At 47.2% G+C, this 19,421-nt stretch overlaps 1 protein-coding gene across 3 annotated transcripts in view; it reads left to right on the forward strand.

Annotated features, from left to right (window-relative positions):
• ABTB3 (ankyrin repeat and BTB domain containing 3) overlaps positions 1–19,421 on the forward strand; it is a gene marked incomplete at both ends in the record, with an annotated part of 305,658 nt that overhangs the window by 221,617 nt on the left and 64,620 nt on the right. For 2 of the 3 annotated variants that reach the window (XM_082666738.1, XM_082666739.1), the window contains one exon: positions 13,939–14,091. In XM_082666738.1, the coding sequence (XP_082522864.1) occupies positions 13,939–14,091 (153 nt within the window). Of the gene's footprint in view, positions 1–13,706; positions 13,841–13,938; positions 14,092–19,421 lie in introns of those variants that run through there. The other variant, XM_082666740.1, reaches the window with a different exon arrangement.

The raw sequence follows: 19,421 nt of genomic DNA on the forward strand, positions 1-19,421 counted from the left end.
TAAGTAGGGTTCTGATTGATCAGTGCTGGAGTATGAATTTAATCCATCCTGTCAGACTGCCAAATGCAGGAGAATGTGAGTTCAAGGGGTTTATTACAAGAGAACTAGAATATCATTTTCTCAAAGCCACAGCCCAGTGGCAAAGACACCAAGGGCATGTAGGGGAACCTCTAGACTATGCCCAGCCTCACTTTACCTCCTCTTTCTTTGTGTGAAGGAAGAGATTCTGCATGGTGTTTTAATTGATCTGTTAATGGAATATTATTCAGCCAAGAGAAAAAGAAAGAAAATCCTGCCATTTGTGACAACGGGGATGGACCCTGAGAGCATTATGCGAAGTGAAATAAGTCAGAAAGACAAATACTGTATGATCTCACTTATAAGTGGAATCTAAAAAAGCTGAACTCAGAGAAACAGAGAGTAGAATGGTGGTTGCCAGGGGCTGGGGGTGGGGGAATTGGGGAGATGTCGGTTAAAGGGTACAAACTTCCAGTTATAAGAGGAATAAATTCTCAGGATCTAATGTACAGCTCAGTGACTATAGCTAGCAATCTTGTATTATATACTGGAAAATTGCTAAGAGAGTAGATTTTAAATGTTCTCACCACCAAAACAAAATGGTAATTATGTGAGGTGATGGAGGTGTTAACTAACCCTACTGGTAGTCATAAAATATATGTATCAAAGCATCACACTGTACACTTAACACTTACACTCTGGTGTATGTCAACTCTATCTCAATAAAGTTGAGGAAAAATAGCTAACATAAGCTAGCTATTTTTAAATAGCTTTTTAATTTTAATTCCTTACAAGAGAACTTTTGCAAGCATAAAGACTTTGAGATATGTTTCTGTCTCCAAGAGTATCTATATTGTGATTTTTTAGGTTAATTTTGACAAGCTCAAAACCATTGTCAGTAAAATTTCTCAAGGTTGATGAACAAAATCAACTTCCTATGACATTGTTTACAGCTTTAAATGAACAAACAACTCACTGTAACAAATATTTTAATAAATGTAGTTTCTGGGAACAAATACAATCTCAAGGTTAAAATTTGTAGTCTTTAGAAGATAACTACTGAAAAGAAATGTTTCTGTCTTTTTTTGCTAAACAGAAAGAAACTCAAATCCATGGTGACACAATAAAGGAAAAATAGAGATTTAATGTAAATGTTATGGGAACTGATATGAGTGTCACTTAGAATTAGATTTAGCTATCAGTGACAGAAAACTCAAATAGCAGGTGTTTACAGAAGATAGAAGCTTATTTCTCGTATAAACTAAGTCTGGAATTAAGAATCCAGGGCAGGTATGGCCACTTAACCAATCATCCTTCTACTCTCCTTTTGCTCTGCTGTCATCACATGTGGTTTCCACCTCATGGTTCAGTTTGGCTGCTTGAGCACCAGCCATTATGTCTACATTCTTGTCAGCAGAATGGAAAAAGACCAGAGAAAGTTGGGCCTCCTCTATTTAGGGATTTTCCTAAGAGTCTCACAAGAAACTTCTGCTTATATCTTTGTAAGAACCAGTCTCCTGGCTGCAAGGGAGGCTGAAAAATGGAAGTTGGGTAGTCCTGCTTATAGGACTGAAGATTGGGGGTTTTATTACTAAGGAAGAAGAGGACACATATAAAGGGACCCAAGCAGTCTCAGCCAGAGTATAAAAAATTCTCCACTAACTTTCTAAACAAACAGTTGTGGTGAACCCATTGTTTTGCATTCTCAGAGGTATTTTTGTCAACCCATTTTTGATGTTTTTTTCAAATGTTTTTCTGATTTTGTGTTTTCCAACTGCAATTCTCAGGGAAAATTAAAGTATTAGGAGTTCACAGTTTTATTGCAGGAGTTACAAGGCCCTGTGTGGTTCTCCTGTCTCTCTCCAGTGTTGCCTCCTACCTGTCCTACCTCCTACCTCCCTCCACCACTATCTCCCCTCCATCTCAGCTCCAGCCACACCCAGCCTGGGTACACTGTAGCCTCTGCCTGGAAATGACATGGTTACTAGCCCCAGGGCTGGGTCCACCTGCCTGCATGTGTATCCCAGTACTGCTGCTTATAACTGCTTGCCCTTAGGCATGTTACATAGCCTCTCTGTGCTTCCTTTCATTATCTGTAGAATGAAGATCATAATGGTACTTACTTTATGGTTCTAGTCATTATCTAATGAACCAATGAAAGGAAACCGCTCAGAACCATGCCTAGCATGTAATGAGCCCTCAATAATAGCTCCCTTTGTTGAGCATTTACTATGAGCTCAGCACCTTACAGGGATGCTCTCATTTAATATGCCCAACAACCCTGTGGGGTAGCCTTACTATTTCTCCCATTTTACATAGGAGGAAACTGGGGCACAGAGAAGTTCAGTAACTAGCCCAAGGTCCCACAGCAAATGATGGAGCCTGGGCTCAAATGTAGGGCCTTCTGTCTTCAGGCTGTGTGTCCGTTCCACCACACCAGCTTTAGATTCAAAGATGCAGTGGGTTTCTTTGTTAGGCCGTGTGCTGCCTTTTGGAGACTTTTATAATAATCCTCTTGGAGGCAGGGGCAGGCTCAGATGACCCCGGGAGCCCATCTCTGGCTTTTGCCTCTCGGCCTTGATGCGGCCAGGCCCTGCCTTTTTAGGTTTCTTGAGCCTCTGCTGCTAGGATATGAAGCTGTGCAGCCTTTGCCACCTCCCGGATGTTTATCTTTTGTACCCAAGGCTGCGAGGAAGGCTCTGCGGCAGCGTCCAACAGAGCCTATGGCTTCCCCACTTCTGAAGCCACCGCTTCCCTCCCAGGGCCATTTATATCCCCTCTAGGCCCCATCATCATTCTACTCACTTGAGATCAGGTTCCCACCACAGAGGCCTCTGCACCCCTAAGCCAGGCTCGGCTGTGCTGTAGCCAACAGCCTACAGAGGAGAGGTGCAGGCTGGTCTCTGGGCCCTGCATGATGTGTGAGGAAGGACTTCGGGCTTGTCGAGCATCCCTCAGCTCAGAGCTGGCATTCTCTAGACCTGAGAGTCTCGGCCTCAGGTAGTCACCAGACACCCCTGCAGAGAATGGACTAGATGCAGATAGATGCCAAGTGTTAGTAGACCGAATAGTGGCCCCCAAAGAAAACAGGTCCTAATCCCCTGCAACCAATAGATGTTATTTTATAAAGAAAACCGGTCTTTGCAGATGCAATTCAGTTAAGGGTCTTGACACTGGGAGATTATCCTGCATTATCTGGGTAGGCCCTAAATCCAATCACAAGTGTCCTTATAAGAAAAGGGAGATTTGACACACACAGGCAAAGGAAGGAGTGATATAAACACAGAGGCAGAGATGAGAGTAATGTAGCCACAAGCTAAGGAATGCTAGCAACCACCAAAAGCTGGAAGAGGCAAGGAATGGGCTCTCCCCTAGATCCTCTGGAGGGAGCACAGCCCTGGGGACACCTTGATTTTGGACTTCTGGCCTCCAGCACTCTGTGAGAATAAATGTCTGTTGTTTTAAGCCACCAGGTTTGCGGTAGTTTGTTAGAGCAGCGACAGGAAACGAACACACCCAGCAAATGGCAGGAACTCAGGACTATGCATTTCAACCAGTTCCCCGGGTGATTTTGTTGTTGTTGTTGTTGTTGTTTGTTTTTTGGGGGGTTTTTTTTGCGGTACGCGGGCCTCTCACTGTTGTGGCCTCTCCCGTTGCGGAGCACAGGCTCTGGACACGCAGGCTTAGCGGCCGTGGCTCACGGGCCCAGCCGCTCCGCGGCGTGTGGGATCTTCCCGGACCGGGGCATGAACCCATGTCCCCTGCATCGGCAGGCGGACTCTCAACCACTGCGCCACCAGGGAAGCCCCCCCGCGTGACTTTGAGCTCCCCCTGCTGAAGACTGAAAACTAGATGGAGTACCTAGACTGAAATTCCTGGAGGACTGTGAATTCTTACTCTCCATCAGTTTTTCTCCTCTCCTATTCAAATTGTGAGAGACGGGAGCATGTTGCGTGTTTAAATGCTGATGGGAAAGTCCAGAGAGGAAGTGGAGGTTGAGTTATGGGACCGCCGGGAGAGCAGTGATGGGGCCAGTGCCCAGGGAAGCGGGGGGGGGGGGGGGGGGGCGGGGTGTGTGGAGGAGGAGACCTTCCTCTCCAGGGTGGGAGGGAAGATGAAGGCTGGGGGATGTGCAGCTGTTTGTCCGCAGCGAGGACACTGTTACTATTTGTATATCATTTTTGCTCTGCTTGCACCTCTGTGCTCCATTCATGGACCCCGCAGCCCCCTAAATCACCTTCTTCAGAATGTGTGACAGGAAAGCCAAAGAAGGCTGGGTGGTCAGTCACATGCACCTGCTGGCACTATTAGGGGAAGTCACCTCCTCACCAGTACCCCTTGGCACTTGTCCCATTTCAGGGGATTTATATAATCACCCGTTGGTGGGGTGGACTTCCACACAGCAAGGGACTTGTCCTTTGGTTAGCATGGCTTACCCTTCCCTAAAAGCATTGACCGTACCCTACCCATGATGCCTTTGTCTCAGTTCCCAAGGGATGTGTCTGCACACTTGGGAAACTGGGAAGCGGTCCTTGGTGTGATCCGACCCCCAAGCTTCCTCCCTGCCCCTGCCAATTGTGCATGATGCGGAAGGGGGTGGGATCATCTTAGAAAGAGGAGGCTGCATCACTGCAAATAATTAATTCCCGTGGCACCCGTTGCAGGTTTGTATTAGGTAGGGTTTTCCAGAGAAACAGAACCACTAGGTTGTGTGTATGATCCAGGAAAGAGTCAACGTTGCAGCTCAGATCTGAAGGCAGTGAGCTGGCAGGTTCCCTGTTTTTTGGAGAACAGTCTTTTTTTCTCTTCAGGCCTCTAATTGATTGGATGAGCCCTACCCACCTTATGGAGGACAAATTGCTTTACTCAAAGTCCACTGATTTAATTGTTAATCTCATCTAAAAAATACTTTCAACACCCAGCAACATCCGGACTACGTATCTGGGTAATATATGTTTGACCATATCTCTGGGTAGCTGTGGCCTAACCAAGTTGACACATAAAATCAACTATCACAAAGTGTATTTTTTAAGCATTTACATTCCCGGGATGATGCTAAACACTGTGCTGAATACAAAACACCTATCAGACAATGGGATGGGAGCTTAGTTCATAACAAACTCCCTAAGAATGGGATATGATGTTTCCTAAGATTACTGGAAAACTAAAGGAGAATCCTGGTGGGAGGCAGAACCCACCTCCCCCAATAAAAGCCGAAATCACCAAACACTTGTTCTCCCAGCCTCCCCTACAGCTTGGTGCAGTCTTGTGACCTAGGTTCAGCCAATCCGACAGAGCCCGCAGGTTTAATCAGGAGGTCCAGGTACAAACAAGCTCCTTCTTCCCTTCTGTTGTCTCCTGGGCCTCTCTCCCCTCTTGCAGCTCTCTCCCTCCTTGCCTCACCTTCTCCCCCTTAAACATGATAACCAAATTCACCGTCCCTGGTTTCTGGCTTGAGTCATAATACTTCCTAGGGCCTCGTTATTTAAATGTGGTCAGTAGCTTGGCAGCTGCATCATTGCCAGGGAGTTTGATAGAAATGCGGAGTCTCGGGCCCTTCCCCAGACCCACTGAATCAGAATCTGCATTTTAAAAAGATTCCAGACTATTCGTATGCACATTAATATTCAGGAAGTTCTGACCTAGCCCACACCATTGCCGCCTCCTACTCCAGGCTGTCTGCAGGAACCACCCCTCAGGCAAGCCCACCATACTTTGCACAGTTGGGCTGTCACTATAGTAACCAGCCATGGCCACCTCTGACCTCTGCCATCATCTTCCTAGCTTTGGTATCACAACTACAGTGAGATTACAGTGAATATTGCTATAGAAACCAGCACTGGATATTGTCTACTATCAATGCTGCTGCTCGTCCTTCACTCCCTGTTTCTCTGAAATTATGAGCCTCCCAAACCACAGTCAAATATCTAAATTCCTCTCCAGCCAAAGAAAGACTTAACAAATAACAAACATGAAAAGTCGGAGCCACACAATTTATAAAGGAAAGGCAGAGCCACTGCAGAGATTTGCTTTGATTTGAAAAGAGAAGACGCAAGCGTTGCTCTGTGTAGCAAGGCCTTTTCTTCCATCTGGCAGAGAGAAGGTTGACTGATGCTAAAAACGTTGGTGATGATGATGATGACAGCTACCGCTTATGAGCACTTTCCTGGTACCAGGCACCAGGCTACATGGACCTCATCCCATCCAGTTCTTACAATAACCCTCTGTGTTAGTTTCCCATGGCTGCTGTAAAAAACTGCCACAGGGACTTCCCTGGCGGTCCAGCGGTTAAGACTTCACCTTCTAATGCAGAGGGTGCGGGTTCAATCCCTGGTCGGGGAGCTAAGATCCCACGTGCCTCACAGCCAAAAAACCAAAACATAAAACAGAAGCAATATGGTAACAAATTCAATAAAGACTTAAAAAAATTTTTTTTTAATTTTTAATTAAAAAGAAAAAATCTGCCACAAACGTGCAGGCTCAAAACAACACAAACTGATGATCTTACGGTCTGGGGGGTCACAAGTATGAAATCAGTTTCACTAGGCTAAAGTTAAAGTGTCGGCAGGGCTGGTTCCTTCTGGAGGCTCTGGGGGAGAATCTACTTCCTTGCCTTTTCCAGCTTCTGGAGGCCACCTGTGTGCCGTGGCTCCTGGCCCCTTTCCTGCATTAGTCCAACTTGCTTCTGTTGTCACATCTACTCCCTCCTTTGACCTTCTTGCCTCCCTCTTCTAACTTGGCTTGTGATTTCATTTGGGGCCCACCTGGATAATTCAAGATGGTCTTCCCTACTCAAAATCCTTAACATAATCACACGTGCAAACTCTGTTTCATCAGATAACATTGACAGGTTCTGGGGATTAGGATGTGGACATTTTGGGGGGCCCCTACACACCCTCTGACATAGGTACTGTGTCAGCCACATCCTCTGACATAGGTACTGTTATTATCCCCATTTTCCCGGTGAGAGAAGTGAGGCATGACCATCGGAATACAGTCATCCTCCATATCCGTGGGGTCCACGTCCACAGTTGGTTGATTCTGCAGATGCAGAACCTGCGAATACAGAGCGCCAACTGTACCATGCCATTTTATATAAGGGACTTGAGCATTTTGGTACCTGTGGAGGTCCTGGAACCAATTCCCCATGGATACCAAGGGACAACTGTCCTTTGTTCAAGGTCACACAGCTTGAAGGTGGAGCTGGAATCCAGCTCTTGGTCAGCCTGTCTCCAAAGCCCAAACTTCTGACTTCCGCATGGGACAGCTTTCAAATAGCTTTAACTTATCCACTATTGTCCCTAGGAAATGAACAGAAAACCATCACACTGTAAAGAGTGTGAGCTTCCAATAGATGCTCCTCTACCACAGACTAAAACCTCAAGGGCAGGGCAAAATGTAAGTCAAGCCACAGGCATATTAGTCTGCTGGGGCTTCCATAATAAAAAAGGCGGCTTGTACAAAAGAAATTTATTTTCTCACAGTGCTGGAGGCTGGAAGTCCAAGATCCAAGTGTCAGCGAGTTTGGTGTTTTCTGAGGCCTCTCTCCTTGGCTTACAGACTGCTGCCCTCTTGCTGCATCTTTTACATGGCTGCCCCTCTGTCTCTTTTTGTGTCCCAGTCTCCCTTCTTATAAGGACACCAGTCACACTGAATTAGGGCCCACCCTAATGGCCTCATTTTAATACAGTTACGTTCTGAGGTTCTGGGGGTTAGGGCTTCAACATATGAATTTGGGGTGGACACAGTTCAGCCCATGTCAACAAGTAATGCTTGGACCTCAGGAACAAGGCAGTTTAGGCATCCGAGATGAATTCCAGAGCCCTGTGAATGCCCCCATTCCCAGCTTTAATACTTGATTCACATTCTCCACCCCCATGTCTCCAACCTCACCTGCAGCGACCCTGTCAATACCCTGGCTTAGTCTCCTGTGGCTGCTGTGACAAATGGCCACAGACTTGGTGGGTTAAAACAACACACATTTATTCTCATACAGTTCTAGAGGTCAGTAGTCCAAAGTCACTTTCACCAGGCCAAAATCAAGATGTCAGCAAGGCTGTTTTCTTCTGGAGGTTCTGAGGGAAGAATCCATTTCCTCATCTTTTCCAGCTTCTAAATCTGCATCCCTTGCATTCCTTGGCTTGTGGCCCCTTCTTTCATCTTCAACCCAGCAGCAGAGCATCTTGCTTCCATATCACCTGTGTTGAATCTCCTTCTGTTTCCCTCTTATAAGGACCCTTGTGATTGCATTTAGGGCCTACCTGGATAATCCAGGCTAATCTTCTCAAGATCCTTAGCTGGGCCACATCTGCAGACTTTCTTTTGCTATCAGTATTCATAGGGAACTGACCGGATATCTTTGGGGGCCATTATCCAGCCAACCACAGTAATCCTTCCTCACACATGTCCTGGCTGCCCCATCTGTCCTGGAGGGCCAACTAGGACATGATGTGTGTGAAAGGCCTTGATTGAGCTGTAAAGGTCTTTTCTGCCTCAGGGCCTTTGCACAGTCTGTTGCTGCCACCTAGAACATCCATCTTTATACACACACATTCACATATGGCCAATTCCTTCACATATTCAAGGTTTTGTCACCTCCTCAGAGAGGCCTTCCCACCAACCTATGTCAACCCTGTTTATTCTCTATCCCAGCACCCTGGCACTGATCACAGTTTGTAATTGCTTTATTACTTGTTAGTTTATGGGTTTCTTATCTGTCTCCCTGTTAGACTGTTAGCTCTATGAGAACATGGATGCATCCTGTTCTCCACTCCATCTCCAGCTCCTGGAAGCATACCTGCAGTGTGGGTGCTCCCTAAAGGATTGTTGGATGAAAAAATGCTATTAATAGATGACATTTTATCAGTTACACACCCATGGCCAGGTTTGAGTTTTATCCTTGAAGGTTCTTCCTCTGAGTATGCCTGTAGCTCAATATTCCCCAGATCCAACCATGACCTCTTTTTGGAAGGGTCCTATTTTCTAATCTCTCCAAAGCTTTCTGTGCCCATTGCTAGGACCTTCATTTGCTTCTTCCCATCTTTCCTGATCTGCACACTAGACTCACCCTAAGTCCCCAGGCAGCTGACTATTTTGATAGAATCAAAGAATTTCAGAGTAGGAAGGAATCAAACAGACCCAGGGTTGGCCAACTGTGACCCACTATCTGATTTCGTGAATAAAGTTTTCTTGGAACACAGCCAGCTCTGTCATGTATGTATTGTCTGTGGTTGCTTACTCACTGCAATGGCAGAGTTGAGTAGTTGCAACAGAAATTGTATGGCCCATAAACCCTATTTACCACCTGGCCCTTTACAGAAAAGGTTTGCCAACCCCTGAAATAGACCCTCAGATCCAAACCCACCCACTTTACAGATGAAGACACTGAGAGCCAGAACTTGACAGACCAGAACCAGGGTCCTGCTGTGAGCTCTTGGCAGATTCAGGACTAGAATTCAGTTCCTCAGAATCCTGAACAAACCAGGCTCTCCCACATACCCCACCATCCTCTTTAGCACCCAGCCCCTCCCCCGCAAGACTCCCTTTCCACTCTGGGTGGTCACCCTCATCACCAGCTCTGTCTTCAGCATTTTAGAAAGGCCCCGCCCATGTATGTCCTTCTTGAATCTGGGCCCAACAACCTTCCTGAGCTGACTTGTTCTCTTGACCCTGCAAGAAACCCATCTAGGCTTTCTTTTCCCTTCTAGAACCTCTGGTCCCACTCCTACAAACCTTCTCTTCAAAAGCCTTAGCGACAATTTTTTTTTAGGGTTTACTTCTTTTTAATTTTTTATTGAAATATAGTTGATTTACAATGTTGTGCCAGTCCCAGGCTCACAGCCAAGTAATTCTTTTTCAGATTCCCTCCCTACTATAGGCTACTACAAGATATTGAGTAGAGGTCCCTGTGCTATACAGTAGGACCTTGTTGGTTATCTGTTTTATATATAGTAGTGTGTAATTTTAATCCTAAACCCCTGATTTATCCCTTCCCCCCTTTCCCCTTTGGTAATCATAAGTTTGTTTGCTATGTCTGTTAGTCTATTTCTGTTTTGTAAGTAAGTTCATTTGTATCTTTTTTTAGGTTTCACATATAAGTGATATCATGTGATGTTTGTCTTTGTCTGACTTATTTCATTCAGTATGATAATCTCTAGGTCCATCCATGTTGCTGCAAATTGCAATATTTCATTCTTTCTATGGCTGAGTAGTATTCCATTGTGCATATGTACCACATCTTCTTTATCCATTCATCTGTCAACGGACATTTTGCTTGTTTTCATGTCTTGACTATCATAAATAGTGCTGCTGTGAACATTGGGGTGCATGTATCTTTTCGAATTATAGTTTTCTCCAGATATATGCCCAGGAATGGGATCGCTGTATCATACGGTAACTCTATTTTTAGTTTTTTAAGACCATAGCAACAATTTTAATGGCCACTGGCCTGTTGAATGGACCGTGTCTCTCCTCTGTTCACCTCAGGCCACCTGCTCAGGGGTTATTAAACCTGGCTTGCTCCCAAATTTCCAGAGGAGCTTATTTAGAATACAGATGCCCAGGCCCCATCCCAGACCTGTTGAACCAAAACTCTGGGGGTCAAATTGAGGCCTTGGCAATTTTCACACACACACACCCCCTTCCTAACCTCCCCCAACCCTTGACCCTGCAAGATTCTGAGGTTGAGTCTACTTCACTAAGCCATGAGCTTCTTGGGCTTCCTCTAGGTTTTAGTTACTACAGACAACTTCAGAACAAAGTCCGTAGCCAGTGGAACATTGTTGTCTTAATAAATATATCAGGAGAATACAGTATTCTCCACCCTCTTCTTAACTCAAGACCCTAGCATTCTTTCCCATCTCCAACTCCTCCAAAAGAAACATCACAAATAACACTATTTTTCTTTCCTTCTGAGTAGCCAAGATAAGAAGATTTTTAGATGAGTTGCTGGCAAAGAATTCATGAGCTTATGAACTATTGAGGTCAGAGTGACAAAAAGAAGGCAATGATGAAAGGGAAAAATAGGTACATAGAAAATTCCAGAAGAGGCCGGAATCCTGGGATTCAAGGTTTCTTACTCTGGTGCTCGCCGGCTGTCTTGGTAAAGGTGTTATTTTGAAGGCACTAGAGCCTCTTTTTCTCCTCTTTGGTATTCATCAGAAGTTGGCTGTGTGCCCTGGGCCTCAGCATCTAACATGAAAGGCAACCGCTGAAGGGCAGTCTGTGCTAGAGACGCAGCGCCCCCAGGGACCGGGAGCTGTGGGCTATGCTTTGGGGGGCACTGAGCAAAGGAAAGGCAGACCAGGGCTTGGGGGTGCTGCCTCTGAAAATACAACCCAGAGGGGCATTCTCTGAGTACCCGGGGCTGGTTTTAGCAGCAATGGAGACATGGTGACCAAAATAAGTCCTGCTCACCTGAGACCGTAGAATCCAATTCAATTTCAAGTCAGTGTGTTTATTGAGCACCTGATTAGGTTTAGGTGATGGAGAGACTGAGCGAATGAGGACGACAGCCTAAGCAGCAGGCTGATCTGGGCAGAAATTCCCGGGGAGCCTGCCCCACAGGTCCATGGGTCCAGAAGCTTGATTTTATCTGTTTCACCCAGTAAGGAATTGATAAATCTTAGCCCATTTCATGAACACATTATTTATTAAGTGCTCACAGCCTGCCAGGCTTTGCCCTGGGAGTAGGGATGGGGCTGGATCGGTGAACCCAGCAGTTCCAGGTCCCTGCCCCATGGAGCTTACATTGTAATGCGGAATCTGCAAGGCTGATGGGTAAGGCCACTGGGGTGAGGGCTACCATGGGAGGGGTCCATGCTGGGAGGAGTCCTCAGGAGAAATGTTTAGGGAGAAGTGGGATTCGAACTGTGGTTTGAAGGTTAAGTGGGGTGTGGCTTTTTAAAGGGCTGGAGGCCTTACAGACAGGGGATTGAGTTGCATGAGCAGGAATGAAAATGGCATGCCATCAAAGGTCCAAGACGAGATCGGCTTCCCCTGGTGCTGGGAAGGAAGTTGGACAAGAGAACGTGGATGGGAACCACATGGGGTTATAACACATAGGCTATGTAGTCAAATGTCTTGGGTCTGACTCCCAGCTCTCGTACTTGCTAACCTTGTGATCCAGGGCATGTTACTTAACCTCAATAAACTTCATTCTCCTGATCTAGAAAATGGATAACTAGCTTGTAGATTGGTCCTAAGCATTTAGATGAGATCATGAATGGGATTAACTGAGATGACTGTAAAAGCTGTTTAATCTTAACATTGGATAAATAGGTTACTTTCTAAGAAAACTGGAACCTGCCACCAAAACTGGGGGGGAAGCTCGTGACATCTACATACTGTGAGGGGGTTGCTGCCTTGGGTAAATAAACCCTTTATTTACCAACCTTTTCTCCCTCCCGTGGCAGCCATGCTGGACTGAATAGCACCACCGGGGCTAGGGTGAGGCAAGAGGGCTGCTAGAACATATTTACTTGATCTGACCCTCTTAAATTTTGCACCCAGGCGCCCCATGTGCCTCACCCTGGTCATAACCACGTTGAATGGTAGGACACCTGTTTGATCTACACCATGCGTTTCTCAAAGTGTGGCCCTTGGTCTACCTAAATCAATATCATATGGGCTGCTTATTAAAATTATATTCGTGGACCCTATGCAATCAGCATCACTGGAGATAAGGCCAGGGAATCTGCATCCCCCACCACACACACACACTCACACACACACACTCACACACTCACTCACACACACAGACACTCAAAATCAGGTGATTCTCAGGCCCTATACCATACCTTAGAGCAGAAGTTCTTCGAGTTTGCCCCTCCAGCCCGGCAGCATCAGCATGGCCCCAGAACTCATTAGAAGGGCAGATTCTTGGCCACCTCCCCTGATCTACTGAATCAGACCCTGTGGGGGTGGAACCCAGCAATCTGCATTTTAACAAGGCCTCCGGAGAATTCCGATGTGCGATAAGGTCACCTGGGGGATGTTTTTAAACACTACCAATGTCCAGTCCAATCCTAGATAAATTAAATCAGAATTCCTGGGATAGGACTCAGGTATCAGTATTTTCCAAAAGCTCCCCTGCCCTCAAGCCTAATGTGAGGATGGAGTTTATGATAATCACCGGAAGAAATAAGAAGATGGCACAAATGTATTACACTTCGAAAGTTATAGTTCAGCCTTAAGCATTATCTCATGAATTCTGGCGGCGAGTTGCACCACTGCTGTGATCCCTTGAGCCCCGTGGGAGCAGGAGACTTCCCAAAGCTTCAGCGGTGTGGCCGAGGCCCCAAAGTGCCGCCCCTTCCTCCCCCGCACTTTGCTGGTAGTTCTGGGCTGCCCGGTCTCTCCGGGAAGGCTCCTCTGTTTCCAGACGCTAAAGCCTGCTGGCGACTTGGTGCTTGGGCAGAGCTGAGGCCTGGGAGAGCTCCAGAATGATGACACGGAGCAGCTAGGGGTGGGAAGAGAGAGTTGGAGGACGATTTACGATTGGCCTCACCATGGGGAGCCCCAAGTCCTAAAAACCCCAGGAGTTGATTGGATTTTATACTGAGCACCCGACTCTGTGCATGGTGCTTTAAGTGAGTCATCTCCTTCATGTTCACATGACCGCCGAGGAAGATTACACTCACAGAAGAGTCACATCGTGGCCTTTCAGTCACATTATCCCCGTTTTGCAGATGAGGAAACTGAGGCCCAAAGACTCAGGAGAGCCTGCCCCGAGGTCACCAGTGCGGTCCGGATGTCTCCAAAGGTCCTCCCACTTTGAATTGAGAGACAGGGACTCCAGGGAAAAGGGGGTGGGGATAGGGAAGTGGGGGGGTGGTCGGCGATGAGCGGTGGGGGTGGGTCTGAGCCGGCAGCTCCCGCCGCGGCCCCCCTAAACGCGTCTCGTTCCCTCCCCCGCCGCAGGCCCTTCCTCGTGCTGCCGCCACTGATGGAGTGGATCCGGGTGGCCGTGGCGCACGCCGGCCACCGCCGCAGCTTCTCCATGGACAGCGACGACGTCCGCCAGGCCGCCCGGCTGCTGCTGCCCGGCGTGGACTGCGAGCCGCGCCAGCTCAGGTAGGGCGGCGGGCGGGAGATCGGGGGCGGCGGGGCGCAGGGAGGGCGCCCTTCCCCGCACACCCAGCCCGCGTCCGGGTGCAGGGAGAGCGGCCGCAGCCCGTGGGGCTCGGGGCTGGTTGCGCCTGGGGCGGTATGCGCCGGCAGCCTTGCCGTCGCTGAGATCGAGGCTTCGCTGGTTTAAAGGACAGACGCCGGCTTAACAATGACCAGGTTCCTCGAGTTGCAGGGATGGAGGAGGACAGGAGCAAGGCTCTGTGGGAAGGCTCCTGATTCTTCGATTGCAAGATATCGGTGTGCCTTGATTCGATTCATATTCTTTCTTTTCTATTCTCCTTCTTCCTCTCTCTCCCTCCCTCTCCCCCTCCCTCCCTCTCCTTCCCTCTCTCCTTCTCTCCATTAGAAGTAAATTATTGTCTTCCTGTAGTTTACTAGCAAAACCTTGCAGAGTAGAATTTCTGGCTGGGTCAGAGCCCGCCTGTGCTTTTTCACTTGCACGGGGATGGAGCGACTCTCCCACCATCTCTCACGCCTGCATCCAGGTCTCTCCTGCATCAGAGTGGGAATTATTCACGGGCTGCTCAGAGACCCCATGCAGGGGGGCTCACATTTATCCAAAGTGAAAGAAAGGAAACAACTCTCTTAGTTGAGTCAAAACCTGGTTCTAAATGCAGAAGATACAGACACACAGACATAGGTGTGTGTGCATATGTGGTGTACTTTCTTGACTCCCTGCACTGTTGTCCAGGTGGTCATTGTCACCATTTTCAAATCCCCATTGCCCACCAGATGAGACACTGTCCTTCCTCTAAAGTTCATCTAGCCTGTGATGTGGCCAGGCTGCAGAGATGTCCACCCTTCCAGGATATGATTGGAGGTCTTCAAGGAAAGAGAGGGTTTGCAGTATGAAGTATAGCCCATTGAAGGCCCAGAGATGCCCCGCAGCCCAGGAACATGCAGGGGCCTGATGGACGTCAGCAAGCATTTATTGAATGCTTACCATAAGCTGAGCACTGTTCTAAATGCTTTACACAGATTAATTAATATCGAATATTCTCCAACCTGTATGAAGTGGGCATTATTATTATGCCCACTTTACAGATAAGGAAACTGAGGCACAGATAGGTTAAGTTACATGCCCAAGGTCACAGGACTTGTAAGTGGTGGAGCCAGGATATGAATTCAGGCAGCCCAGACCCCCAGGCCCCCATAGTTCTAACCACTGAGTTGTACTTTCTTCAGGTTTCTGTCTAGACAGAATCTGTCTGTGCCACCATCCCTTACATCTTGTCACCTAGAATAACAAGAGGTCTCAGGGAGAGAGACAAGGGAGCAGCCACTTATTGAGCACCTACTATGTGCCTGTTATTAACTGCAACAAGAGATTTGCATTCATTACTTGTCTCCTTTGAGCCCTGAAGCAGCCTCCTGAGGTTAGTATAAGCTTCCCATTTTAACAGATTGGGAAGCCGTTGCTGGGACAGCTTATAGGTGGAGATATCAGGGATGCGATCCTTGTAGCTCGTATTCCAAAGCCCATCCTCTGCCCACCAGACTCTCCTGCCTCCTGTTTCATGGGCATGGCTACGCTACCTGCAGGCTCACTCCCACTGCCCGTGCTCACTGTCCCCAGCTCCGACCTGGGATGACCTTCAGACTCCAGCTCTCTTCCTTGCAGCAAACCTGAAACTGCTGGGTGGCAAGGAAAGTAAGATGCTTCCTTAACTCTTGCCGACAAAGCACTTCTTGTCATGCTCTCAGGAAACCCCACAGCCTAAAGGTTAGGAGTCTGGGTTCCAGAGTCCTGTTGCCTGGGTCCAAATCTCACCACCATGGCTAATTAGCTGTGCAACCTTGGGCAAGCTCGTTAACCTCTCTGGACCTTTTTCCCCACCCATACATGAACATAATAATAGCAGCTCCCTCGGAGATTGGTGCAAGCACAAAGCAGGGTCATGAACATGAAGGACCCACACAGACAATGCCTAAAAGGAAGTGAACATTACCCTAAACCTCTACTATCCCTGCAGTAATAATGCAGGCTCATACCTAGGTATTGCTTTATCTTTTCTTTTTAAATTTATTTATTTATTTATTTATTTATGGCTGCGTTGGGTCTTCGTTGCTGCGCGGGCTTTCTCTAGTTGCAGTGAGCGGGGGCTACTCTTTGTTGTGGTGTGCAGGCTTCTCATTGCGGTGGCTTCTCCTGTTGCGGAGCACAGGTTCTAGGCACGTGGGCTTTAGTAGTTGTGGCACGTGGGCTCAGTAGTTGTGGTGCACGGACTTAGTTGCTCTGTGGCATGTGGGATCTTCCCTGACCAGAGATCGAACCCATGTCCCCTACACTGGCAGGGGGATTCTTAACCACTGCGCCACCAGGGAAGTCCTGGTATTGTTTTATCTTAACACTTTCTCATGTGAGCCTCAAAACAAACACTCTTGCTCTCTGGGAAGGTAGTGCTTCCCCATTTTACAGAGGAAGAAATCAAGACCAACAAGATTAGGTAACTCTTCCAACGTCACACAGGTACTAAGTGACAGAGTTAGGAGCCGAATATCAAACCCAGACGCCCAGAGATATAACCAACTTTTCTGGTCCTCACCCTAGACCTAGAGTCAGCCCTCTTGGTGGATGCTGATAACCTTCTTCCAGACGCTTCTATTTCATATGCTAATTCCATAGACTGAACAGGAGCTCCAAGGGCTGCTGTCATCTCTATGCTCTTTCCCCAACACAGAACTTTTGCTACATGGTCTAGTGACCAGATATGTGCTGTTTGACAGTCACACCAAGGATTTCCATTTCAATGTCTGTCCAGTTTGAGGCATCAGCCCTGCCATTCGGGATGTGATTGTGATCACCTGGCAGGCCAAGATGCACACAGAGCAGCGAAACAAAGGAAGTCAGTTCCACTTGAGTCTCTAGGCTATTTTTAGTGATTTACCTCACAATTCTTGACTCTTTTGTCGCAGGATGATGATTTGTGTGTACAAACTATACGAATTGATTGTTCCAGCCAAATTTTCATCATTTGGAAATCATATTCCAAGAGAAAACTAAAATATAGTGTTTCATTATAAATTTTCCTAAATCGTAAGTGTAAGACAAGTTCCATTAACTAGACCAAATTCAGTACATGATACAATGAGCCGGTTTGTTTTTGTTTTTGTTTTTAAGAGTACCTATTTTTCAGTCTGGTCAACATACAGATACATCTATACATATATCTCCCAATCACATTTAGTGTGACGTGAAGTAGGAATTACTGTCTCCAGTTTTCAGGGGATGGGATCAAAGAAGTTTTGTTCATTCAGATAGCCAACAAATAGGTATTGGACGCCCACCTTGCACTAGTCTTCACTAGTCTTCATGGTGTGCCATCCCCAACAATTCCGCAAGGCAGACTTTATTATCCCATTTTACAGATAGAAGCACTGAGGCTAGTTGCGGTTATGGGACTTGTCCAAGGTCACACAGCTACTGTGAGGCAGATGAGGTGTAGGATGGAGGACTTGGCAAGTGGACTTGTCTTTCTACCCTCTCAAGACATTCATCTTCAAAGTTCCCAGGCAGGCTCCTAGTTCTGACTCATTTGGAGCCAAACATACCTCTCTACGTAATCAGCCTTAGAAAAGTGTGGGTAGTTTGGTGTTCTAACGGATGCGGGAACTTGGGACGTGGTGTTGGCAGCTGGAGTGTCAGTGACTGTTAGCACATGTAATTACCTACCAGCTGGCTGAGGCTTCCTCGTGGGGAGGCAGCCTGGACACCAGCCGGGACAGAGCAAGCAGAGTCAAGGAATTCCAGGTCTGACGCTCGTGCTACACTGGTTTTCACAGTGACCTTGGTCAGTCCTGTGGGAGCTCTGCTTTCGTCTTTATTCTGCTACAGTAAAGCCTCACCGTGGCTATTGGGTTTATACCAAAGGAACACCATTTAATGCAGCTGCAGATTGTAAGCTGACAGAGGTGACCCATTTATTCTTCCTTAATTAAAGTATCAGATCATTGAAACCTGGGAATTTGGGCCCTTTCTTTTCTTTTTCATGTCCTTCGGGAAGTGGGGGAGGAGGGAAGTAAGAATAAAGGAAAGAACAAATAATACATCCTGGAGCAGTTTGTACATTTTCTTATTAGGCTTTGTACATTTTCTTATTAATAACTGGTTTTGAAACATTTCAGAAATACAAAGAGTGAATACTGTTGTTTTCCCCATATTTTTAAGGGGCAGTTTTTCTGCTCCAGAGTGAGGCTGTGTTAAAATAACGATAGTAAGGGGTGTTCTCAAATCCTATCGGAGCTGATAAACGACACCTACCAACAAGAACTGGGGGTTGTTAGAACGATGAGCTCACTCCAGGAAATGGTTCATCTTTTTGCAAGCGTTTCTTAGATTCAGACCAGATTTTGAGCAGTCCAGAATGGATGTTCGGGGTGATAGGATGCTAAGAGTATCAGGACGGAGACCTGGGTCATTATGTTCTTTCCTTTGCTCTTCTGGTACATTGTTTTTGAGCACCTAAGGCCAAACCCCACACTAGATGCTCTCACCTGGGTCTGTTGCTTTCTAACAGGTCGCCTCTGGTAGGTCACCTTGCCCATCTCACAGGGCCAGGTTCATCCCCTGTAAAGACGGGGGTGACAGCTGCTTCGTGGGGTGGGGAACCTCAGTAAGAGGTCACATATGAATTTTAAAAATTGCACCACTGCTTGGTCTGCCCCTTTTAACCCTTCCCAGGTCTCCTTGGCACCTCTTGAGGTTAATAGGTTTTGTTATTTGTCTGGTTTGGGTCAAGGTAGGTTCTAAGGCGAAGTTTATGCCACAGCAGCACCTGAAGTGAAATTCTGGTGCCTCTGAGACAGCCCTATAAGGACAGCTGGAAGTTCGGGCTCATTTGCCAAACATGGGCCAAAAATGTATTGGGTGCTGATGGCCCACCAGAACCTGTGTGGGACCCAGGGACACCAAGTCAGGGAAAACCCAGCTGCTGCCCATCACATAGGAAGCAGGCCTGGTGCTGCTGGAGCCACTGGTCCCCGTTCCTGTAAGCACCCGTGGCCCTTTAAGAAGAGGATCACCCAGATGAGGGGAATTCCAGCCCTTGGTGCCAGAAGGAAAGATGCTGTCCACCCATTCCTTGCCCCATCTGTATGGAGCCAGGTCTTATTCTGGGCTCAGAGGAGACGGAGTCCCTGGGACTTACTTGCTGCTGGGGAGACACCAGTAATAGACAGTAGCCAACGGATTAGCAAAATAATCTCACAGAGTCTGAGTACTACAAAGAAAGTGAAACAGAGTCTGGGATAGAGAGGAGTTGAGGAGAAAAGAA

The sequence above is a fragment of the Grampus griseus genome (assembly GCF_964374135.1).
Source record: "Grampus griseus genome assembly, chromosome: 11".
Taxonomy (NCBI): Eukaryota; Metazoa; Chordata; class Mammalia; order Artiodactyla; family Delphinidae; genus Grampus; species Grampus griseus.